This window comes from Megalops cyprinoides, chromosome 2 (assembly GCF_013368585.1).
Source record: "Megalops cyprinoides isolate fMegCyp1 chromosome 2, fMegCyp1.pri, whole genome shotgun sequence".
NCBI classification, from domain to species: domain Eukaryota; kingdom Metazoa; phylum Chordata; class Actinopteri; order Elopiformes; family Megalopidae; genus Megalops; species Megalops cyprinoides.
In genome coordinates, this window is record NC_050584.1 from 56,839,733 (window position 1) to 56,865,661 (window position 25,929).

General features: G+C 44.4%; 1 protein-coding gene across 3 annotated transcripts in view; it reads left to right on the forward strand.

The window, feature by feature from the left end:
- The window catches only part of arhgap29a (Rho GTPase activating protein 29a), a 39,954-nt gene extending 17,513 nt beyond the window's left edge, over positions 1-22,441 (forward strand). Inside the window, exons 3-23 of one of the 3 annotated variants that reach the window (XM_036521881.1) lie at positions 4,552-4,695; positions 9,328-9,424; positions 9,903-9,975; positions 10,452-10,512; positions 11,081-11,227; positions 11,488-11,552; positions 11,769-11,879; positions 12,142-12,222; positions 12,910-13,077; positions 13,807-13,944; positions 14,054-14,244; positions 15,507-15,673; positions 16,974-17,102; positions 18,042-18,140; positions 18,692-18,855; positions 19,311-19,499; positions 19,661-19,798; positions 20,173-20,381; positions 20,880-21,204; positions 21,320-21,428; positions 21,534-22,441. In XM_036521881.1, coding sequence (XP_036377774.1) covers positions 4,552-4,695; positions 9,328-9,424; positions 9,903-9,975; positions 10,452-10,512; positions 11,081-11,227; positions 11,488-11,552; positions 11,769-11,879; positions 12,142-12,222; positions 12,910-13,077; positions 13,807-13,944; positions 14,054-14,244; positions 15,507-15,673; positions 16,974-17,102; positions 18,042-18,140; positions 18,692-18,855; positions 19,311-19,499; positions 19,661-19,798; positions 20,173-20,381; positions 20,880-21,204; positions 21,320-21,428; positions 21,534-22,411 — 3,683 coding nt within the window. In that variant the 3' untranslated portion in view covers positions 22,412-22,441. Of the gene's footprint in view, positions 1-4,551; positions 4,696-8,014; positions 8,434-8,563; positions 8,628-9,327; positions 9,425-9,902; positions 9,976-10,451; positions 10,513-11,080; positions 11,228-11,487; positions 11,553-11,768; positions 11,880-12,141; positions 12,223-12,909; positions 13,078-13,806; positions 13,945-14,053; positions 14,245-15,506; positions 15,674-16,973; positions 17,103-18,041; positions 18,141-18,691; positions 18,856-19,310; positions 19,500-19,660; positions 19,799-20,172; positions 20,382-20,879; positions 21,205-21,319; positions 21,429-21,533 lie in introns of those variants that run through there. The other 2 variants (XM_036521883.1, XM_036521884.1) reach the window with 2 other exon arrangements.
- The last annotated feature ends 3,488 nt before the right edge of the window (positions 22,442-25,929 follow it).

Consider the following 25,929-nt stretch of genomic DNA (forward strand, 5'->3'; position numbering starts at 1 on the left):
TCTGAGATTTTTTTAACGGTGACAGTCCAGGGAGAGAGAAATTACAAGTTTAAAGCGGGGTCATTATCTAGAAATTACAGCCTTTTGCTACTTTTTTCTAGAATGTTCTCTGTTCATTTCATTCACTTCAGGTAAAAAAAGAGTGGAAAAAATGGACTGTAGCACAACCTGATGTTTGTGAGCCTTGTTGGAGCTGTCAGCTGTAAAGTAGCCCTCTGGTTCGTCAGTTGGCCACATGGCTATTCATTTGTGGCATTTTATTCGGTCCTTGTCAGTGCTGTTTGCTACCCCTCCTTGCTTGGGGCATTTGTGCTTTTGTTGTGTTGCAGAGGTGGAGTTAACTCCCACTTATGCCATTGTGCTGCATCCATCCATTTCCAAGAGCAACTGATAGTTGGTATTTTTATTTGACCAATAGATAGGTGGCCAGTATATTCAAATGCACAGTTAAGCAAAGTTGCAATCACGGAGTGAGTCGCCAAGATTTTCAGAGCCATTTGTGTGTTACCGATCACAATGATATGAGCACTGTTAAACAGAAGTAAATTGGGAGGTACAGTGAACACTCCAGGTTGCCCCAGATTGAAAAGGCTTGATCGCGTAAACTACATGAGACTCAGACTCAAAAAAATTCTTGACCTAATAATAAATAGGCTTCCCGTCTGTATTGATGGAATTGCTTCTTGTAGTGTGCCACTCTGATTAATTAGGCCACTTATCCACGTATTTTGTGGGATTTAGGCCTGTGGGTTTTCATATCGTGTTGGCATCTCAATGGTGAATGATCTCATGATGTTTTTATTGTGGATTGCCCCCCCCCCACCCCCCACACACACACACACACACACACACACACACACACACACACACACACACACACACACACACAAACACACAAACACACACACAAACACACACAGAAAGAGCTGGAATGCAGTGTTGGTTTGTTGGTTTCCATGACGCTAATTAAGTAAAAATGTTATCGGTGCTGCCAGCCCCGCGGCCTCTCTATCAGGGATCCGGATCCAGGGCCCGGCTGCTACCCGGGACAACTCATTTTTCACCCACGGTACTGCAGCCCGGGAAGGTGGTGGGGGGGCGGGGGGGTGGACGGCCAGCCAGCAGCTAAGTCAGGGGAGGGCATACAGGGGAAAGAATAGAGGGGGGTGGGCCAGTTTAGCCTCATGCCCCCAATCCTTCAATCCCCCCTTCCCCTCCGCAAACACCCGAAAGCTTGAGCTCCTCAGTTTATTATTCTGTGAAAACCCTTTGTCTCCATAGGCCCTCTGTGTGCCGGCAACCTCCTTGGACAATGGGAGGGATTCCCTCAAACAGCCTGTACTGTCCCAGAGAGCGAGCCGTGGCCGGAGGTCTCTGGTGCTCCTCCACGTGGGAGCTGGGCCCGGCCCATTGTACGGCACTCGGGCTTAGCCACGAGGTTAAGTGTTGACCTGTGGTACATTACGCTCCATCATGCTGGGCTCAGAGATGAAGCTTAATGTCCTGCTAATTAGTTTTTAGGACATCGTAAGAGGTCAGTTGGTCAGGATGTGCTGCTTTTTGGAGAACTGGATATCTTTTTTTTTTTTTTTTTTTTTCCAGATCTTCAAGGATTAAACCAGAAGTGTGTCTTGTTCTTATTGGACAAAAAGATGGCATAGTTTGGAGATGAAAGAAGCTTTGTGATACTGTCCAAATTGTATAGCTAATTGGATGCAAATGATTAAGAATTTTAAGCTTGGGCTAACTTGCCTTAAAACTCTCACCGGCCCTTATGAAGTGTGAAATGTTGTTTATTGAAGATGAGCAAAACGATTAGATAAAAAGTTGATGTTTTTAAAGCCCTTAGATACTCTTGCCTTTGCCGTGACCGTGGAACAGACCAGTGTTTGTTCTTGAGGCAGACTGAGGATTTTTCAGATGGAGTTTGAAGGTTTTTGCAATTTCGTGTTCATTTCAACACCAAATACTCTTGCACAATGGGACTTCTCAGCCTTTTCTTTCTTGTTTTTGAGTAAAGCCTTTCGTAACAGCCCCCGTTTTAATCCCCGCTTTTTTAAGAAGACACAATCTCTGCTCTTTGTGCTGTTGCCTTGTGTGAGTGATGTAGTGTGGTGTGAGGCTGTTGGGGTCGTGTATGAGAGACTGCATTACCTGGAGTGTTGCTGCTGCAGTCTGTAGAATATGAAGCTTTCCATGCACTGCTACCTCGGGGTGCAGTTCTAATGGAGGTGACGTTGCCTGTGGGTTATGCATTGTGATGGTGTTTGGCCTGACCCTGGGGTCAGCCGCGAGATTTTGAAACAGTGCAGGGCAATTACAGTCCAGTCAGTGTGCTCATCCAGTAATGCCTCAATGGGGGAGGCCTTCTAAAGCACACCAGAGGCACTACGCCCCCCCACCCCTGACTTATTCAGTGGCGCACAGGGTTCCCTCCCCAAACCTTTACAGAACGCACAAACCCAAACCAAACATCTTAATTCCAGTGAGCTGTAGGAGGGGTAAAGGCCTTGACAGGAAGTCACCCTGCGGTTGCCCACTCAGAGTAAGAAATCCATATGTCTAATTCAGCTCAGCATGAGGAATCTCCTGGCCAGGGTGGACTCTTGGCTTCATTCATACACTTACTGTAGGACCACGGGAGAGGCCGGGACTGAAACAAAAGAGGGTTTTAATAAGAAAACAACAGGTAACTGCGTTGGAAGCGTCGGAGCCTGACGCCTGATGAAGATGGATGAGCACAGTTGCCATAGAATGGCGCTTGACTCTCGGCTCCCCGTAGGGAGGCTGTTGGCAGTGGGCTGCTGGGAAAAGTGTACGGGTACTGGGAGAACGCAGTCCGCGCCTCAGAGAATGTGAAAAGGAGACATGACCCTCATACCTTCTTCGCCACATTCATTCGTGCACATGCTCATCCAAAGACTCCCTCTGTCAAATGTTAAGGTCATGACAGCAGGGCAAACGTACCTTTAGATGCTCACTCTACATGCTCTTTGCTCAGGGTACATTGACATTTTGACCTCAGCTGCTTTTGCTAAATTAGAGAGGGTCCAACGGGGGTCAGGTCTTTCTGTAAAGTGATCCAATGCAGTCAATTGGCTGTACGAATCAATACATTTGCCTGTTTTCAATGTGTGTGTGTGTGTGTGTGTGTACATTTACTTTTATTCATCTGGCAGATGTTTTTATCCAAAACGACTTTCAAGTGAGGTAAGTGAGTACAACACAAGTGAAAGCCATGCACAGAGTCACTGTATTAGAAGTGCTGCATGACCAAGTTTCAGCAGTTGGCCAGACAAGGTACAAGCTTGTATGTATGTGTGTATGTATGTATGCGTGCATGCATGCATATATGCATGTATATATAAATATGTTGTTTTGCAAATGTAGCAGCGGTAGAAATGCATCTTTTAAACGTCCACATGCAGTAACGGCACTCTGCAAACATGGCACACAAATGATTGGATTTCCTGAACGGAGCACAGCTCTCATTGTCATGGCAGCCACTTCCACAACAGCATTAGTTCCACTGCGGGCCCTTTTTGTCCCGCACCGAAAAAGGGGTGAAAAAAACGGGAGACGGCTAAAATCTCCCTGATCCCCTTTTCCATGAGCTCCGTAATCCCGCGCCGACCGTCAGCACAAATGGAGCTTTTGATGCCGGTGGAAGTGCGCTCGCGGGCGCTTTACCTTTCCATGGCCACGTTTTCAGATGCACAAAAACAGATGCGGGCCAAGCAGAACCACAGCAGTATCTGTGCCGGGAAATTAAAGGTTTCGAGAGCTTGTGGGGCCAGTGAAATTTTCCCATTTAGTCCTCTACATCCATCGGTAGTCTGTTACAGTACATTATTGGCATTTTTTAGCAGACACTCTTATCCAGAGTGACTTACGTAGGTTCCAGTTTCTTACGTTTCCCATTCATACAGCTGGATATTTACTGAGGCATTTCTGGGTTAAGTACCTTCCCCAAGGGTACAACAGCAGTGCCCCAGCAGGGAATCAAAGCGGCAAGCTTTCGGGTACGAGCACTGCCCCCTACCACTATGCTACACTGCCACCTGTAACCTAACGTTCTGGCCTTGTAAAATGTATATTTGCAAGTGGTTATGTCACATGAACATTTTCTGAAATTTTTTTCAGGGTAATGTTGACTTACACTGGCAGGCAGCAATATAGCATATTAATATATATATATATAATATATAATATTATATATTATATATATATAATAATATAGCAATATTTCACTTCTTCTTGAAAGGTGTTATTTTGAGGGATGTCAGACTTTTTTGAGAAGAGCACCATTTTGAAAAGGAGACCGTGGAATGTGACACTCATGGTATTTGAGTAACCTCTGTAAATTCACTTAACAGTTAAACGTGCAGACTGTAGCACAACACGAGTCCTTTGCCAGCTTCTCGTCTCCTCTGTTTTATGTGAGCGTGTGGTGGAAGAGTGCGGGTTGAGAGCATGTGAGAGCAGGCAGGGGAAGTGGCAAAGGGTAGCAGTGTGCGCTGACCTCAGATGCTGTGCTTGTGCCGTTCGCAGAGAGTCAGGACTGCCTGCACCGAGTGGTGCACGAGCGCCTAGGGGAGCTGCTGAGGGTCCTGAAGGCCGTCATCGGCAAACACCAGTCGCTGAACTCCGTGGACATCCTCAGTGCCGCGGGGACCGTCATCGCCAAGGTCAAAGGTCAGTTCCACCCGGCCACTAGAGTGTTTCTATTCCTGTCTTTTCTATTTCTGCAGCTTTTCCATTTTTCCGCTCATGCGCCGTAATTACGTCACAATTGCTGCGCGATTTTATTGGTTGCTTTCTATAAACGCCTTGCTCTTATCTGGAATCACAGGTGGCTTGCCTTCCTGTCCAGCAAAGTTCAGCAAAGTCATTACTGTCAGAGATGGAATGAAAACCAAAAGTGTTCCTGACAGACCGAAGAGGTCATGCATAGGACTGCAGTGGCCCACACAATGTGGCATTGTGGGGTAGCAGACAAAGCAGTGGAATACAGATATTAAGCGTGCATGTGGACTACAGTTTTTTCTTAAAAAGCAAGGCGCTCATCTTGAGTATAGGCTGAGCCCTACATCCCAGGTTCAAAACCCACATCAGTAAATTGGTTTCATTCCACTGGGGACAGGGGTGAATGTGTCACGCAGGGCCTCCTTGTCTCACCCCTCTCAGGCGCACTGTAGGTCGTCAAGCATCTGTGCGGTGCTCAGATGATATCAGTGGAGCACATTCTCCAGTTGGGACCCACTGTACTGTGGTGTAACACAGAACTTATGTAATGTGGATAAATTCACATTCGTCTCAGAGGTCGCCCTAATGTGCACTTGGCAATGCCAAAAACTGTTGCATAAAATGAAGAATAACAAAGTTACATTACTCAGTGCTGAGGATGCTTCTTTGGAAAGGAAAAATATTTTTGGAGGGTGTGGTCAGCGTGTCTGGAGTCTAAAGTCTGGAGGGTAGGCCCATAAACTGGTAATTACAAATCATTTTAAAATTATTAATGTCACAATTAATTTGGGACACCATAAAGGTTGGTACATGCCATGCAACAGAAGTTATGTAACATGAAGAACTTTGTATCAGAGAGCCATTTGATGTCCAGTGGTCGATTATGCATGCTTTTGTGGTATCCTAAGAGATTACAGCAGAGGAATCCCACTTTGCCAGTTCTCCTGCCAGAAATATGATCTTGTGTACAGTGTAATTCTTCACTTGGCCCTTGCACAAGAATTTGAAAGTGTACCTCGGTCCAGTTTGCATTCCAAAATGGCCTCGATTCAGCAGCATACTTTTGGCAAAACCCTCTGTTAATGAAGAACAGCAACGCTGCGACCCAGAGTGAGTTGGGGGGGAGGCATTCCTCACCACGACAGCAGCGCTCTCGCCGCAGCACGATAACACCTCCTATCTGCGGGGGGCAGTTTATTTGTTTTCGATATCGAATCGACATTGAGCGTTGAACTCTCTGCGGCAGTATCCGTGCAAAAAAAGAACTGTGGTCAGTTCCAAGATATCCTTAATCCTGGAGTGGAATTCCTGATGCTTGAGGTCCTGCCTGGACAATGATAATTAGGGCTCTAAAGAGCACATTTGTGCTGAATGTTGTGATGACTGAAACAGTCCAACTTATTTCTAAAACTGCTCCCTATCCTCCAGGCCCCCCTTTAGACTTAAGTTAAGTTTGACCCCTGACAGTTTAGGCTTAAAGCCATGATAGAACAAGCCATAAGTCAGATAAGAAAGAATCACAAAATCAGTGGTTTGTTTTTGTACTTCAAATGGAATGTGGCCTGAGTGCAATTTGAAATAACACTGATGACCGGAACAAACTTTCTCACACACACACACACACACACACACACACACACACACACACACACACACACACACACTGCGGGCTGTGCTGGCAGGAATGGCCGTACATATCTGCCTTTCTAAAAAGCCACCGTCCCTAGTAGACCCAATTGGTGACATTCCTTTCCGCCAGGGGGCTAGAGCGTCGTTCCATCTAGTGTTTGTCTCCTGCTGCGGGCTGTTGCAGGTAATGTAATACTGACATACTACTGTGAAAGCAGGCAGAGGAAAGGAAATTAAAAGGAGAAGCATGAATCGCAAGCGTGGCATTCAGCATGTCAGATACCTGCCCTGATGCGTTCCTCTCTAGTGGCACTGTATTTAGTGTGTATACTGTAGGAGTCATTCAGGCTTTGCTTAATTCATACTTTCACAGCAGGGATACGACTTTCAGAGGGCTGGCCAATGTCCAGAACGAAGAGAGCACTCTTGTTTGGGGCGCTTGATAGATCTGGGCTGGATATGCGGTTTGAATGTGGATGTGTGGTTTCAAATCCCCCTCCAGAAACATATTCCAGAAAGCATGCTGATGATATTTGCACTCTTACTGTGCGATTGCTGTAATTATTTCAAGGCGTATCTCCCCTGGTTGAGGAAATAAGCCGGTAGTGTTGTTTTCGTAAAGGAGCCATCTGGATTCTCTCTCATGCTACAGAGACGTAAAGGAAGTTTTTTCTTTTTTTTTTTTTTTTTCTCTCTTGCTTAGCTACAAAGGCATCGGGTTTCAGAGGTTATTGAAAATCGTTTTTGCTCCGGTCTCTCTTGGGCAGTCACAGGGATCTGACAGAGCGCAGTTGTTTATCACAGCTGAGGTACAGATTGCTCTTGTTTACATCCCATTACCTTTTTAACCCCCTGACATTTGTGACCTTGAAGCTGACAGATAGCCTCAGGTCATTTACACTGGAAAAATTGTGTGTGTTTAATATGTATAGAAAAATCTAGAACTTTTACCTGGCTTTTGCCAACAGTATTTCTGCAGGAGTTCTGGACTGTTGATAGAAAAGAAATGGACAATGCCGATTTTAAAGGAGAATGTGTAACCTTTCATCTTTGCTCTACAAAAATTAACTGAACCAAACTTTGAATATACTGGATATGTGAGTTTAAGATTTAATTACTCTAAGTGGGCAGGGTAAGTCAATAGTTGTAAACTAAAATGGATTCACTGTCTGGGGGTCGAGACATTTAGATGGGTGTTTTATAGACCTTAATAAGCCATTGTGTAGGGCCAAATCACAAATTTTATTGGTCAAATCTGCGCCAATCTGGATATCTGAAAACAGTTCCATGAATCACAGTTAGTGTCAGCCATATTTGCTCCCAATTAACATTACATCAACTCAAATCATAAAACATTTTTCATAATCTTTCAGGCTGACGGTCACGGTTGTGTGGTGCTGCACTGAGAGAAACAATGGCTCTTGCTTTTGGGGGTGACGTAGTTTCCATATTTGAATTGTGAGAGGCTGCACTGGGTAGGCATTGTGTTTGTGTGGACCTCAGGATGTCCTGGGGAAGACGTCACGGCTTTGGAGACGTAGTGCCACTACTGGCGGAAGGAGGTGGGACGACGCGCGGCTGGGATTGAGGGAAGGGACTGGCGTACCTCTGTCCTGATTTCTACAGCGGTGCCGTGGCCGAGGGTCGAACCTTGTGACTGTCCGAAATCTTCAAGAAATCCTTTGAGGGATATATCCTCTGGTTAACGAAAAACAACATTTTAGAGGATCTAGCTGAAGAGGTTTTTTTTAGGAAGCCGTTTTGCAACAGGAGTGGAGTAAATTTCGAAAATGGTCACCAGTGGTTGTTGGACAGTGTAGCTCTCTCTCTCGCTCTCTCTGTCTCTCTGTCTCTGAACCGGGAACGAATCCAGCCGTGGTTTGGGTTGGAACCACGGCGCGCTTGTCTTGTGTTCGGGCTGTGGGAGCAGGGTGGAAAGTTTAGGCGTGGGGAAGTCACAGAGGCAGGGTTAAGCGTTGGTTTGAACGTGAGACGGCAAGCTGTGCTGGAGTATTTCCTGTGGCAGGGTAACACGCAGACAGGAAACCACCGCTGAAGGTGAGTTCTGCAGCTCCGCTCTGGGGCAGTCTCCGGGCTTTAGGCGGCTTGATGCTCTCTGCATGTGATTTTTGCTCCTGTGTTTCCTGTTTACCGAAGCACATATGTGCACAATGTTTCTGAGACTGGACTTGCGGGGTTTCACCCCTCCGAAGGGTAGGATTTGTCTCCAAAACGTGCAGAATGGCAGAAAGGTAAACTTTTAAAAAGTAACACGTATCTCATGTTAAACTAATGTGAGGCTGATTTGTTCAAGCTTGCCAAATTTAGGCAAAAAAAAAGATTAGCAGAAGAAGATCTAGCCTATTTTCTCCAAATTGTTTTAATTTTTATCCTCTGCCATCTCTGGCTGAGTCAGTTCTGAGATTTCTTGAAGCACCCATTGTTGAGGAGAGAGGAAGGACTGAGGATGTCAGATGTGTGTGCAGGGAATGGCGTCAGTGTTTTTGGGACTGCCTGCACGTCTCTAGTGACATTCTGCAGGTTTATTTTCCCTGCTCAGTTGTTTGAGTCAGAGAGGAAGTTTATTGTGGGGACTCTGATTATGGCTTGTTTATGTTGGTGTTTTTTTTTTCCTTTCTTTTTCACCCATTAGGGTGTTTGGACTCTCAGCAGGAAATCGATGTTTCACTAGATTACAGTCAGAGCTGTAGAGTGACCCCATTAACACGTCCCTAAGATATTTCCAGCCTAAGTCAGGGAACAGCTGTGTGTTTCTCCCCTAAAACTATTTCTTGGGGTTCAGTAAAGAAAGCTCTGAAAAGAAATTATAAGAAAAAAGACTTACATCTTTACATAAATGAAGAAGAGGCCCCTTCTAGCTTAGCTCTGAAAAGCATATTTTTCCCTCGTTCTGGTTTGACACATGGGTTTTTTTTTCTTTGCTTTCAACAGGTGTGAACTTCAAAGAAGTGAATGAGGAAAATAAACAGAATCTTTTCAGCGAGATATACACTTCTATCGACACATTGGCGTTTACTTTTGGCAATGTGTAAGTACCACCTGGCTCACAGGCTTGCTTTCAATACAAAGAGCTTGGAAACGCTGACAGTTTTACTGTTAAGAAAAATAGGTATTGAGTTGATACTTGGAGTAACTGATATTTATTAATTTATTGATTGCATAAAGGACGTTTGAGAAGTTATGTGAGAAATGAGTGTTGCATGTGTGTTGTCCCAGGCTGGAATGAGTTCGAAACATCCTGCCAGACAAGTTACGAAAAAAGTATATTGTTGATTTATTGTAAGCCATCTGGGTCTGACTAAAACCGCAATCACTGTTTGTGTTGGGTTTATGATTCTGATTCAGTGGGCAGGTTGAAGCTTTGATTTTGACTGATTTCGACTCTTGCCCCCCAACCCCTAACTCATTCTGTACATAGGCAGTGAGTCATGTCATTATGTAATGGTGGTTCCAGCGGCAGATTAGTGCAGTGAACCTGTGTCTTGTCTCCTCTCTCCCTCCTCCAGAGTGTCTGACTTCCTTATGGGAGATGTAGACAGCGGATCAGCACTGGGCCTCCGAGAGACCCGGAGAAGCAGGGTGAGCTGCCCGTACAATCAGTTAGAACTGTGTTGGTGTCGGCCGTTTAAAAGAGTGTGAATCAAATGTTGTAGCTGGCCAAAGATGTACATTTTACTATAAAAAGGAAAACATTAAGAGACCCAGAGAATTCGAGTGAGCTCTACTTACTGTCATGTAGAACAGAGTGGTTGGCACTGGCCATTTAAAGAGTGTGAATTGGATGTTGTAGCTGGCCAAAGATGTACAGTTAACTCTAAAAGGGAAAACGCAAAGATAAGAAGGCATAAGCATTTTTTGTAAACACTCAAGAGAAACACTTTCTGTTTAGGAAATAGTTATGCTGCTGTCTAGTGCCTTGTTCTAAATTAATGTTTATTAACGAATAAATGTTTTATATAGTGGAGATGGAGGGGAGAGGGGTAACTCCCCTCTGGGTCTGAGAAATTTGGCAATCAGAAACAAGAGTCCTCATTGAAGCTCCTTTTTATTCCCAGTCTTTTGAGAACCTCTCAGTGGAGACGGGAGCATGCGTCCCGGAGAAAGATGACCCGCCAGGTAAAGTTCTCCTCACCGTCGATGCAGCACTTCACACCCATTTCACAACGTGTTGGAATCAGCTGGCGAAACCACCCCCCCCCCCCGCCCCATTCCCCCGTCATCTGCGTGACAAAGTGACGTGCTGGAACGTTTCCTTCCTGCCATCCCTGCCGCTGTTTTGTGAAGTTTAGGAAGCACCGGGGTCCTCCTAAATCACTTGCATTCTTTGCCTGTTTGGAAGTTTTGTCTGAGATGAGAAACGCATGCAAGCCCTGTCACCAGATGTTGTGAGGCTGACAGGCGCCGTGGCTCTGGCTGCGTCCGGTGGAGACGCGAGCTTCTTGCGCGGAGACGCGATTGGCACGACTAGTGCGGCGCGCTTGTACCAGCCTGTCATATTAAAGGGAGAGAGAGGGAGGAAAAAAAAAAATCCCTGTCGCGCCTGCTTAGTGTCAGTGGGAATTAAGATGCCACCCGCGCCCAAGGTCGGGGGAGCTTTAGTGTCGCTGGAGCGCGAGCTAAGAGCCGGGAGCCATGCGCCGGGGCTGCTTCCTCACCTTCTCCGACCTCTCGGCTGCCTTCGTAGGGTCGTCTTTGTTGCCGCGCGCAGAGGAGCTGGACGGCGCGCTGTTGACCAGCGACAGCGGTGTGGAGTCAGCGCTGCTGTACGCCAAGGCCTGGTCCAAGTACACCAAAGACGTGCTGTCCTGGGTGGAGAAGAGGCTGAGCCTGGGTGAGTGAGCGGCCAACCGTGACGGCTCTGAGCAATTACAGCGTCCTGGCAATTAAGTGTGCGTTTTCCAACATATCTCCTGCCTCCATTCAAAGTCATATTTCCGGTCCAGTGGCCCCGTGCTTGGGGTGGACGCTCTCTCTCGTGTGGTATGCGTGACGACTAAGAGAAACTGTTGTTTACCTTCGGGGACTTTTGACGGACAGCACACTCCCACTGTGCCCGCAAGAACATTTTGTAACCACCAGCTCTGTTTGCAGATATTGAATGCGCAAAAAGCTTCGCTAAAATGGCAGAATCTGCGAAGACACTTGTGAGCCAACAGGTAATTACCTGCGGGAAGATTCACTGTGGGTTGTCAGCCTGCATCGTAATGGTAATCCATACTGCAAATGTTTTACGTTTTTTAAAGATTTTTTTTTGTACAGATAAGCACTTGGAATGTACCACAGCACTGAAAAAAATATCCATACTATATTGGAAAGGTCATTCATGTTGCTTGATGAATAATACATTTTTTCTTTTATTCACTATGATAAAGGAGTACATGCCATTCCGGGAAATCTACATGTCTGCTTTTAAAAATGACATTGAGTACAGCCAAGTCCTTCTTCAGACAGCAGCGGCCCTTCAGTCCAACAAGTTTATTCAGGTAAGAAAGGTAGAAGTGCCTCTTTTTGGTGCAGTGTTCAAGACTGATTTTTTTGTATGCAGTCCCACTTTTTCTTTGACACTTTTTAATGTGTAGAGTGTATTGTTTTGCATGTAACAATATTAAATATTACATTAATTTTATATTTAATATATGTGTATATAATATTATATATATTTCAAACTTATTGTGTAATTTTATATAGTTTTAAAACAATATATAACATTGTAATGTAATATTACTGTTTGTTCATATTCTCCAGCCTCTGCTTGGCCGCAAGACTGAACTTGATAAGCGCAGGAAAGAAATTAAAGACCAGTGGCAGAGGGAGCAAAAGAAGATGGTAGGTGCTTTTATTTTGGATTTCAGGGAGAGTGTTAAAAAATATTCAAAACTATTATTGTAGCCTTGTTGTTGAAAGATTCACACGAATTCTAGTGTCTTCTGGTCATGTGCTTTCATTTCTTAGTGCCTGGGGAGTGAGAATCATTTTACCCCTGAAAACAAATGGGTAGAAGTCTGAAATAGAAAGTGTTAGATTTTGCACAGCTGTGGGACCTGTTAAAGGAAATTGCCCAATAGAGTCGTTGAAGTGAGCGTATGTGTGGGTACATTGTGTGTGTTATGTGAGCAAGTGTGTCTGGTTGTGCATGGGACACATGTTTGTGTGTGGTTGTGTGTGTGTTTTGGGGGGATTCCAGTGTGTGCACGTAAATGTCGCAATTTCATGACTTTCTGTATATATGGTTGTGGAATTGTGTTTGTGTGGGGAGTTTGTATGCAGGATTGTTGTGACAAGGGTACCGGGGGAATGAATGTGTTTGTAAGACTGTGTGTGTGTGTGCAGGTGAATATATTTACATAATTGTGTTTGTCAGAGGGAATATGTTTGTGTGTGACTTTGTTTGGGGGGGGGGGGGGGGGGGATGTTTGCAGGCCTGTGAGTATTCATGCTGGGCCCACAGTAGGAAGTGAAAAGCCACAGTCAGCAGTGTTTGTAAAAGGCCGGCGCGGGTTTCCTATGTTGCAGCAAGAGGCGGACAGCGCGCTGAGGAAGGCCCGGTTGCTGCAGGCGCAGCGGCGCGAGGACTACGAGAAGGCACGCTGCTCCACCAGCCGCGTGGAGGAGGAGCAGCTGGGCGGCGGAGGCAAGCAGCTGGAGAAGAGGAGGAGGCTGGAGGAGGAGGCGCTGCAGAAGGTGGAGCCCTGGCGCTGCTCCCTCTGTGTGGGACGATGAGAGCTCCCTGCACTGCACACTTTGCTCTTTGTTTCTCCTTCCTCAACAGGAAGTAGGGACTTTCACATCGGGAATGTAATACATGCGCCCACGCAGTGCCCACACCCTGCGGGCAAGAGGGGCAAAATTAAAACCCTGAACAGCAGATTGATTTTTTTTTTTTTTATAATAATAATAAGTAATAAGTAACCTTTTTCCCTTGTTGAGGTGAAGGCCTAACTAAAATGCTGTTGAGCTCTTTTTTTTCCTAGTGCTAAAGTTTGCCTGGTACCCCCCTACCCCTAATATTCCGTTGACTGGTATCCCTATAAGTTCCTCACATCTCCAGTTGGCTCAGGGATGCCTGAACAGTGTTCAGGGTTCTACATGTATAATTTAGGCCAGGTGATCTCTTCTGGCTGTCCTTGATATGGGGACTGGTCTGATAGGTGTACAACTCTATGAAAGGTATGAAAGTGATAGTGAACTGGTGTTGACACACATTGGCCTTGTATAGCACGAAGATATGTACCATGTTGATCGGGAGTTTACAAATTGGGGTGGCACAGCAAATAACATGAGATTAAGGGTATGATTTTAGATGTGCTCCAATAACAGTACAAACCATGGTTAATAATGGTTTCAGGGTAATATTTCTGAGTGAACGTTAATGTTATGGTCCTCAGAAATGTTTCTTCTCCCTGGTTTTAGGCCGAAGAGGCTAGCGACCACTACAAAGCCTGTGTTGCCGATGTTGAGGTGAAGAAGATGGATCTGGCGAATGCCAAAAGCGAGATCCTGACGCAGATCCGCGAGCTGGTGTTTCAGTGCGACCTGACTCTGAAAGCGGTGAGCCGGCACACTTGCGCACGTACGCACACATCCTCCGCACGCCTCGCAAGCAGCAGCAGCAGCAGCAGCAGCGTCTCACCCCGCCCGCCCGCTCGCTCTTCCGCAGGTGACGGTGAACTGGTTCCAGATGCAGCAGGCCCAGGTGGTCTCCCTGCCCGTCAACTACCAGTCCCTCTGCGAGAACGCCAAGCTGTATGAGCCCGGCCTGCGCTACTCTGAGTTTGTTAGGAGTCTGCCCAAAGACAGAAGCCGGGTGGAGTCCTTCTCCTTCGACAGCCAGGTCCCTCAGAACGCCGGGTGAGCTTTTTCCTCCGTTAAGGTCACGCCACTTTTGGATCAGTTTAAACAGCCCTGCAAATATCTGAAGGATCCTCTCTTCCCCCTGTGTACACAAAGACATTTGGTAGTATTTTATAGATACTGAGTCGGCTGTATGTTTCTGAAGAAGATAGAAGTTTGTTTCTATCCAGCACAGACCACTGGAATTTGCTTGCGTTGAATGTATGCAAATGCCTGAGGAACAATATTATGTTGGTGTGGGAACAAGCAGACAACTTTTGGTTTCTGAATAACTGTTGTTCTGCATGTTTGTCAGTGATGTATGGCTGGATCCGTTGTCTCATAAAGAAAATAATCCAAGGAGTTTTACTTTGGAAAGAGCGATGGCCAGAACCACTCTTGCCTCTTACAGAAGCACAGAGTAGTGCTGCTTAGTAAAGATGAGGGAGTGAGTAGTGTTTGAGCAGGAGCTCAGGAGCCACGCTCACTCATACCGAGCGCAGGAGAGGAAAACCTCAGGAGCTCCGATTTTTTATCTTGGTTCACTGCACAGAATGGCTTGGGCAACCTCTGTGAGCAAGGCTCCAGTGAGATTCCCTCTGTCAGTCAATCTTTCAAACCTTAGGAGCACATCTTACCATTTGTCACATCTTACACGTATCAGCTGATCCAACCGATCATCAGATTCTGGATTAAACATCCTACACATATATACATAATGAGGCCTTAGAGGGTGGTGCATTGTAGCTGGCTGATTGAAACTACAGCTCCAGTAACGGCTCATTAAACTTGGGGAATTGCATTTTCAGTTTGGACAGAAATTAACACACACAGGGGCTTCCAGTTTGGACACCCTTGGTGTATAATGTAAGTCAAGACTACAGTGAAGCAATCATTAAATTCTCCTTTTCATTCATCCATGTTAATGTTATTTTAAAGTGAAGGCATCAGGCCTGTAATTTTCTTGTAAATGTCAGTCCATGGATTAAAAAAAAATGAATGAAAAACTTTTTTCTCTGATTTTTTTTTTTCCAATATCTGCTCATTTTTGAAGCCTTTAAAAATTCAGATAAAGTGAAATGTGTTTATTCCTCTCTCTGAAAGCTGTACACTAGAGCTTGTGCTTCTTCTCACAACGTTTTTTTTTTTCACCTGATGAAAGTAACCAGGAAATAGAGGAGGAGAAAAGGTGCACTATGTAGATAAACATATGCAAATAAAGGTACATTACTGCACGAGTTTACCAGGGTGGCTAAACATGTTTGTCGCTTGTCCTCCAGGTTGCCGTTCACTAAGAGATCGATGAGTAGCTCCTCTCATGGCAACCTGTCACAGGTGTCAGTCACCTCGGGCGATTTCCACAGTGCCGACGAGGTCGAGAGTCCAGTTCACGCGCGGCCGGGGAAGATGGAGGGGAGGCGATCCAACAGCAGCACGGACATCCAAGGTACCTGGTGCACATCTGTCACATTCACTCACAGCTGAACAGGATCTCATCGTCTTAACATTAAAAAAATGCTACGTTAGTGGTGAATTGATTTCTTTTAGCCAAGGTCTGGCAACATGATTCATTAGATGCACACAAAGGCTGAATGTTCTGTGTCTATATATTCTATATATATGTTTATATTAAAATTAACTTGGAAATTAACTTCGAAAAAAAAATCTACAATTTTCCCTGCATAATGGAAATTTTATCAATTATACATGCATTACAATAGACAATTAACACACATGATTTGCCTAAAGTCAATTCATTTTAGAATAAACAAAAAGGTTTCTCCATTTCTTCTGTGAATATAATTAATTTCTCCCTAATATGTTGTGATGATATCTAACCCCTTGCAGACTAGTATTTCTGGCTGCAAAACCCTGAAACCTCATTGGCTGACCTGTTGTGAATAGAATTGTAAATACCTACATTAGCGCCTCATTGGCTTATGACAGCCTCAGGTAATGAGTGTGAAATGGCAGTGGGTCAGCCCTCAGCTCTGCGCTGTTCACAGTGCAGTAAGGTCATCACCGGGTTTAGAGATTAGACTGTGTCCTTACCTGACTCCTCTACTCAGAGTGCCTGTATTATTTTCCCACAGTTCGGCACCAGTCAGTTATACCTTGATCTATTCTCTGATTTTAGTGGTCTACATTGATATTTGTTGCTTTTCTGGTAAGTTAGGAATCCACTGATTTGCACATCTGTGTATGCTAGCCATGTATATGAATGAGTACACCAACAGTGTAACGTGAATGGTGCTCAGATGAAATTACGAGTACAGTACAGCCAGTTTGTTTGTTTCTTTTTCAAGATTCAGTGAAGGGACGTGTATTTTCATATTTATTATTTCTTAAAAATGTTTATTTAGTTGACATGTTTTTAAGCATTACACAAAACATTCCTTGCAATTTGTAAAAGTTGTAGAATTGTGGAAAAACTGCTTATGTAATTCCTTGAACAACCTTCCACTGTCATTGAGTTAAAGAAGGATTCTTCGTAAGAAAATATGTATGCTAATGAGGTCCCTAATGTCCATTGCTTATTGAGATTTAGGGAAGAACTCATGAACTTAATTAGGAATGTAAATGACTGGCCTTCACAGAAATGCAGAGGAGTAAAATTAAGATTCACATGGGAAAAGATGTCCTCTTTGGATTCCCAACCAAAGCCAATCTGCTCCAGCACACTGCAGCAAAACACATATCGAAGATAGCAGAAAAGGCTAAACAGAGCTAATGTTGTCTTTTTCCAGCGCCGAGGACGCAGGCCACCTTCCGAGCCTGGCCCACGGGCAGTCAGGGAGGGGGGATGTGCAGTGACTCGGAGAGCGCGGGGGGCAGCAGCGAGTCCCGGTCCATGGACTCGCCTACCGCCAGCCCAGGTACAGGTTTGCTCCCCACAACCCCGTGCAGCACGTTCACGCTGTCTCTCGGCAAGCCGACAGGCCACTCGCGCTGAGGGCACATCTGCTTCCTGGCTCCTCTTCGTCTTGAGCTTTTCAGCAGCAGAGGAAGAAAATGCATATCTCACACTGAGTCATCCCTTGTAAACGACTGCAGGACACAGTCACAAGATTTACTGCTCTTAAGTCATACCTGTTCTTTCCCAAGAAGGAGACGGTTAAGGGAGCACATGTCCCTGGATTGTGGTTTAAATGCCTGCACAAACATGCCAGAAGTGTTCTTCAGTACAAAAAAATGCCTGCTATTTGTACGCTTTACTACTTGGGTTTTGTAATTATTTGAACTTGCATAACATATTATATAATATTACAAGTGCTTATGTTGTCTAATTTTTTTTTGTGTTACTTTGATGATTTTATGTCCTTATATGCTGAAAATGAGTATGGATGAACTGATGTTGAATTATGCAGACTGTTAAAACACTTACTGCAGTAGAGAAGGATCAAAATGTAGAGTCCAGATTTCATTGTCTTTCTGGTGGCCTTTATTCGTAATGATTTTATTGGGAGTGAATGCTCACTGTCCGGCATATAGAGAGAGCCCTTTTTCCTCAACTTTTTTGTATTGTCGAACCGCTGGAAGTATTCCAGTTATTTGGCTTGCAGTTGTCTGAGATGGGCTTTTCAGACCAGCTATTAGTAGGATAATGAGCAGAAGAATAAAGTGGATTGATTGTTGAATGGAGGTGTGAATCACCCATAATTGACCGTGGGTGGTTGCTATTTAGAGCCTTGTACACAAATGATCCATGCAGATCTCCCTCGACCATTGACACCCCACGCAGGAAGTGTTTTAAAACTGGACTGTGTGCCAGTCCAGTCCACAGCAGAGCTAATTGCACATCCCTGCACCCCCAGGTGACTTTAAAAGGAGACTACCCAGGACTCCTTCCACTGGAACCATGTCCTCTGCAGATGACCTGGACGACAGAGAGCCGCCTTCCCCTTCAGACAATGGTGAGCAAGAGATGGCAGCAAGCTTCAGATAGCTGATTTTGGACTCAGGACAGCCTCTAGTTAGCAGCTCCTGTACTTTAGGTGACAGATTCTTTGCTTCAGAGTGTGTTTTTAAAAGGTGATTTAGCAGCCATTAATAGAATCTGTCTTTCTAGGGAAAAAGTAAAATAATCTACTGATACTATGTACATACAGAGGTAATGAACTGAGCAGCTGTTGAACATGTAAATGGGAAATGTTTCGGATATAGTAATAGATCAGCTTTTGTGCATGTTGGTGAATCTGCAGATTCTGCAGTTGTCTGATCTTAAAGATAGATGTAGATACAGATAAATGGATTGCTGCACCGTAATATTTCAAATGCATCATAATATCATTATCACAGAAGGATTTTAAACTGTTACAGGACACAAGGCTGTTTATTAGAATAAGGACAGTTGTGGACGAAGCGCATAGATGCCTCTGAGTTTTCCTTTGCTGGCAAGATGGCCAGAGAGTAGTGATATTGATTGCTCATCTGAGTGTCCTCATCTCTCCTCGGGCTGTCCCAGGCCTAAGTGAGATGGTGACGGAGACAGCCAGCTCTCCCGGTCCGTTCAGGAACGCTCAGATGTCCAAGGCTGCCCAGACCCACAAGCTGCGGAAACTGCGCGCACCCTCCAAGTGCCGGGAGTGCGACAGCCTGGTGGTGTTCCACGGCGCCGAGTGCGAGGAGGTAACCTATCCTGAGCGGGGTGCAGACACCACCCAGACACACAGGATACCAGTGACTCATTAAATCCCTACTTCTCCTCTACCAAGCCCAACTATGAGCAATGTGAGCAATGATCAATATGTAATGTAATGAAAAGCAGACTTCCGTACTCCCTGGAGTCATGCTTTTGAGTTAATTGATTTCTGTTGTGTTGTGGCTTTATAGTCATTTGATCAACGCTCATATATACATGGAGGACATGTACACAGATACATAGGAGTACATACTAAATTCTTATTAACAACAGCACATACAGAAAATGTGGGGCCACACAATACCATGTTTTTGAAGATGGAGGTAAATGTGTCAGCTCAACCTTGAAAGCATGCCTGTATAGTTAAGGTAGAATAACGAAGCCATGCAGACTTTCTGAAAGTGTGCAGATGATGTTATCCTTTTGACTCTTCGGGTTTCAGTGTTCTCTGGCATGCCATAAGAAGTGTCTGGAGACACTGGCCATTCAGTGTGGCCACAAAAAGCTCCACGGGAGGCTGCACCTCTTCGGGATTGACTTCACCCAGGCCGCCAAAAACAACCCAGACGGAATCCCTTTTATCATCAGAAAGTGCACCTCCGAGATTGAAAACCGGGCCCTAAACATCAAGGTAACTTTCCTACATCCTTTTTGCACTTCTGAGCTGTAGAAGCAGCAGGGCCTGCAAATTCACCAGCAAGAAAATGTCTTTGTTTGCTTTGTGATCATATTTTAAGTTTTGGCTCCATGCATGTTTTTTTTATTTTTTATTTTTCATGCTTCTGTATACAGGGTATCTACCGAGTAAATGGAGCAAAATCTCGGGTGGAAAAGCTCTGCCAGGCTTTTGAAAATGGCAAAGACTTGGTGGAGCTGTCTGATCTTTATCCTCACGACATCAGCAACGTACTCAAGCTCTATCTCCGACAGGTATGCACTGATATTGGCTTTAAGAGATTTCCAAGATCATATCTGCTCAAGTGTCATTGCTTAATCTTTGAACACATATGTCTAATGTGAACTGAATATTACTTGAAACACTTTGTAAAATGACAGTACACTTTGAAAATCAAACTCAAGGAAAGTGTTTGGTTGGATTTCCTGGCATACACCAAATAAAGGGCAATTAGAAATGTGATTAATAAGTTCCTGGTATGTTCAACCTAACATTTTTCCTGGGTTTGTATTGCAAGGATTTTAGCAACTGAATGGGGTTCTGACTGTTAAAACCACTGCCTGATTCCTGTTGAAACGAATGTGGTGTCGCTTTGTTTATTTCTTTCTGATGTCTCCACGCCGTGTAGCTCCCAGAGCCCCTGATCCTGTTCCGTTACTACAATGACTTCATCGGCCTGGCCAAGGAGTGCCAGAGCATCATCGTGGACCAAGCTGAGGAGCATTCGCAAAACAGCATCGAGCTCAACCGGGTCATCTTCAAGATTAAGGACCTGCTGCGCCAGCTGCCCCCGGCCCACTACAAAACCCTGCAGTTCCTCATAGGGCACTTGCACAGGTAGGTACTCTAAACTCTGGGACAAGCAGCCTTGTTGTGGCACAGAGCTTTTCAGAAGCAGTGGGGTGGACTTCACATGAACAGCTGAAGTGTGGTGGCTGCTTGAGTCAGTACCTGTTGTAGCTTTTTCAGCGTTGATGTGAAATTGGCTCAGGGATGACTTCCTTGCCTGTTGTATGTTTTCTGTAATGGTAAGATAATCTTACACTTTGAAAATCCCAGCTGTTTCAGAAAATGACATTACATTACATTACATAACTGTCATTTAGCAGATGTTCTGATCCAGAGCGACTTATATGGGTTATAGGTTTATCCATTTATACAGCTGGATATTTACTGAGGCAATTGTGGTTTAAGTACCTTATCTAAGGGTACAGCAGTAATGCTCCAGCAGGGAATCGAACCAGCAGCCTTTCGGTTAAGAGCCCTGCTCCTTACCACCACACCCCACTCGTTAAAAACAACCTCCTCATTACATACATACTTTGCTTTCCCCAGAGTGACGGAAAAAGCAGAGGAGAACAAAATGACGGCCAGCAACCTGGGGATCATCTTCGGGCCGACTCTGATTAAGCCGAGGCAGACGGATGCTGACGTCTCGCTGTCCTCGCTGGTCGACTACCCGTACCAGGCGCTGATGGTGGAGCTGCTGATCCGCCACTACGAGAAGATATTCGACGTGCCCTTGAGCCCGCTGTCCACCTCGCCCTCGGCCAGAGAAGGCTTCCCTCAGCCCGTGAAATTCGCGGAGCCGCGGCTGACCCCACGGGAGAAGGAGCAGCAGCTCAGCAGGCACTCGAAGTCTCTGGTTGACATCAAAGAGGCAAGTTTGCATTGGCTTTTTCACGCCAAGCTAAAAACCCTTATATGTGTATGTATGGGGTCCCTTGTGATATTAGTAGAGATTTACGTCTTGCTCTCTCTCCGTTTTATTGCAGCAGAGTGCTAAAGTATATAAAAGGCACTCATCTATTATTCCTACCACTCATTTGCTGGATGAGGTTAAAGAAGTGAAACCTGTCCCTGATGAGATGGACTTTGCACCCGGTCAGTATAATGGAGGTGCTGAGTGGGGCTGTGGACCCAAAGTATATGCACTTCTTTCAGATATTTGTAATGTGCTAATTCTTCCCTCTCTGTCTCTGCTTGTAGCTGTGGGTGCAGATTCAGAAAAGCTTAATGGCCTCCCGCCTAAGGGCCCCTCGGACGCTTCAAGGTCCACCGTGGTGTTCAGCAGGCCCAATCACAGCACCACCAAAGTCCAGCTGAGGCCGCCTCGAGCCAAGCTGGTGTCCCGGCCAATCAGCATGCCCGTGGAGAGGCTGCTCAACCCCGCCCAGGTCAACGAGAGGAACTCCAGAAATGCGGCGGAGAGCGAACGCAGCCCCGCCATTCAGGAGGTGACCGAACCAGAGAAGCCTAGCTCCAGGGTGAGCACCCATTACCGGAACACTTTCATCGACACCCAGACCCTCAGGAGGACCTGGGACGCGCAGTACAAGCATTATGACATCACTCCCAGGACAGCTATGATCATGGCCAACGTGTCCACGGATGGTGGCGCCGGGGACTCCGGCACGACTTTGTCTGTCTCCTTGCCGACTTCTTACGCTTCGGCGACAGGCATGGCCAGCACCATATTCCCCAACAAGCCATACACCATTGCCGTGAGGCCCGGCAGGACCTTGAAAAGGGACGAGACCATCGGCGAGCCCGCTGCCACGTTCCGGGCCTCACGGACATTGCAGCCCCCACCCGGGACTTTTTACAAACCTCCGCCGAGCAGCAGAGCGAAGCAGCCGGAGGAAGTTGTGGTGAAGAGCTGCGCTGAGCCCTCAGGAGGCACAGAGGAGATGGGTGCGGGGCCAGAGGAGTCTGTGGATGGAGTCTCTGTGGACCCTCCTTCCCAGCCTCAGTCTCCCAGCTCCAGCCCGGAGGAGCTCAGCCAAAGCGAAGCCAAGCCAGTGTACCAGAGACTCCGCCCGCGGCGCCTGCAGGAATTCGAACACAGGGAAGCGCATTTTGTGTGATCGTTCACACCTTATACTTTATACTGTAATTATATACAACATATTGTTGTATATATATACATATATATATGTGTGTGTGTGTGTGTGTGTGTACATGCATACATGCAATTTGTGCCATATTGTATATGAAAATAAACCACTTAAATAATTTTAACAACTGTGAATATGTACCATTGAAGTGTTACATATATTAATATATTCATTGTTATTCTGTTTATTATGCTGCAGTTGACAGAAGGCAGAAGTGGGTCCCAAATTAATGCAGGATGCACTTAGTTGAAGACAATGTGTGTATTTATTAGATATTTAACACATTAGTTGCAGCTGATTTTTAAAGCTATCCAAACTGAAAAGTCGACTGTATAATCAAAATGTACATTATTCAGTACTGCCATTTCTATAGGAACAATAAATTATTAGACAAAATATTATAGTTATATTTTGTAAGTTACATAACCCTTTTCCCCTCCTGCACAAACAAAACAATAAAGCTCTAGGAAAGGAAAAATCAGTTTCTCTCATACTGTGCAATGTTTTTTTTTTTTTTAACCTGGAAGATATAAAATGTAACATTAAAGCATTTTTCAGTGCGAAACTCTTTTATAAAGTATACATTTTTATGTTTATATGCCAAAAAAGATTTCATTTATTACAGTTTTGTATGTCAAGTCACTTTATTGTAACTATCATGATCCATGTACGAAGCTGAATGCATGTTTCATCATGTACACACTGCAGATTCTTTGTTTTGAGTACAGTATATTTCCAGTGGATCACAGAACAGCATGACTTCTGATTAGATACACCTTTGCTTAGGTTAAGCCATAGTAAATGCATCTGATAATTTATGTCAACCGTATGTTTCTGTTTATATCTTGTAAATATAACCAGCAAGGAGTATCTGTTGCAGAGGTGACGTTTATGTATTAACTTTGTTTCCATTCACAATCCCTGAGAATATACACCTCTTTTTTTGTAACTTATTAAAAGTATTAGATGGCAATTCACAAAAATCAAAAAAAGTCAATTCCAGTGCCTCTTTTTTTTATTCTCTCCATAGGATAAATGGTTTGCTGTCAAAGTTCAGGTCATTTGTTTTTTTAAAAGACTAACGGATATTTAACTGGTACTATACCTACCACAGGTAATTGACTGGTGAATTTACAGCAGGACAGTTTAAGGTATACATGTTGTGAGGTGGTTAAAGCCACACACAGCTGTATTATCCATTAGTAAATACTGATTAAAACTAGCAATGAATAATTATGGCATTTAATGGCCATTAAATTAAATTATACCGCATGAAATCTCAATCAGCGACAAACGAAACCAATAAAACCGTGATATTGTGCGGATCCTCTCCATTTGTCTATTTCCTTCATTTGCCAAGTTTAATTTACCCTGCAGCTGAATTCAAGGGGTAGTCCACTGCTATTATGAATTGCTTGAAGTTATTTGGTTTAATGCTATTGTATACAACATTAATATTCTTTGTTGTTTCAATACAGCAGTAATCCATTCTGATATTTTAAGTTATGCAACAATTCATTCACTTCTTAAAGTCTGGTTTGCCTGGTTTGGATGAATGTGCTGTGTATTTCATGGCCATTGTTAAACTCTTTCTAAATTGCATTTTTAAATATGTAGCAACTGACAAAAATATGTATTATAGACACTATTTTCAAGGATATAGCATTTGATTGATTATTTAATTTGCCTTCAACATCCAATAATTTCAGATGGATGAAGGTGACAGCAAAATGCAGTGTTAATAATCCGGATCATTTTTGAATCAAACTATCAATCAAACTATTAGCAATTACTGGCCTATGTCCACTTTGCCACAATGGCAGTCATTTGCTGTTTAAAGCCTTCTTTCCCCCTACCATCCCTTATTCGCTATAATTCATATTCTTCCTCAGTATACACTCAGCAGCTCTGCACCTAAGAGAAGGCATTTAGGCATATTAGCCGGCTCATCTGACCATCAGCTGGGCTGAAACACTTGTCGGTTGTTGGCTGTCTCTGGTTGCTTCCAAATTCTGGTCCACTTTTTCCAGCATCTGAAAACGGATGTATGGTAGCTAATCGCAACAGCAGGTGCATCTCGTTCCAAGTCACATGTTATCGAATGGCACTGAAGGAATGGGATTTTTTTTTGAGATCTACATTTATTAAAAAAAAAAAAAAAAAAACATTTCTAGTGCGCTTATCTGAATGTTTCGAAGTACGTTTGATCGGTTCGAAAGACAAACGGCATAACTGAGACTACATCGATGACGAATCCTGCATATTACCAAAATAATGTACGGAAAGCTCTAATATTCAGCGATCTAAAATGGTCCCACTTTTATTCAGCCCAAAATAAATAGATGTTCAGCATGAATAGATGTTGACATGGTCGACCTTGAACAAAAACTATCACTTTCTCCTTAACTCTTTGTATTTTCTGGTATTTAGTTTACAGGTCTGAAACAAAATGGGTGACTGGCGCAACCCTCTTGAGCGTATCGAGATGGGATTAAAGCAATCTTATTACCAGTGGGAGTTTAGGTTTGTTGAAAGTGGCCGTGTTTAGCATCGCCATGTAGGACTCCACCGGGCATGATAAGTAAATATTTGTTCACTAGATGTTGTTCAACTTTTACATTATCCTTTTGAGGTAAGCACGTTTACTGTTCAGTTTGATGTTCAGCTGCTGTGAAGTTTATTTTTAGATCCTTTGTACAACAACAGCAATACATTCGGAATTTTGTGCCGACTAATTGGAGCGTCATAATTACCGTGGACGCTTCTAGGGTAGCCATCAACTGACAGTTCTGATTTGTTAAACATGTGTGCACGTTTTATCTAAAAATGACTGTGATATCGTTGGGCATTCAAATTCTTCATACAATTTTCAAAAGCTAGGATCAGCAGTCACGAAATGCTGAATGAACTGTTGTCATGCAGAGGTATTAAGCGAAGAATTATGCGCGAAATGTGACTGTGGCGTGTGTGGTGTCCGTCAGTGAACTCTGACCAGTCTTATAACTGCACGCAGACAGTTCACAAGTTAAAGAATGCAGGGCTGCGGTCCTTTTTGATAAACCGTGGTTTTATAAACCCAGAATAATTCAAACGAATAGTCGATACGATGTTGTTTGCATCGTGTTACCATATATAAAACGTTACACAACATGGCCTAAGCTAGCCTATGCCATTTTATACACGTTCAGAAATCGCAGTCGTACTACATCATTATTGAGAATGTCAAATATAGAACCATTCTCGTATAATTGTCTGTATTTTCGGTTATTTAGTGTTGGCGTAGCAGTTTGGCTCTTTTAGCATACAGCCCAACACGAGTCATTACACCGCAAACGCAAGTAAGATTGAAGGCTCTAAGAATGCAGTGCAGGCGATCCTGTTAGACGAATTGTGGTCAGGCGTTAGGTAGCAAATCCATTCCTCGTGTCAAACATGAATGGTAGTGATGATGATGGAGTAAGAACATGCGTTGTACGTGCGTTACCGAC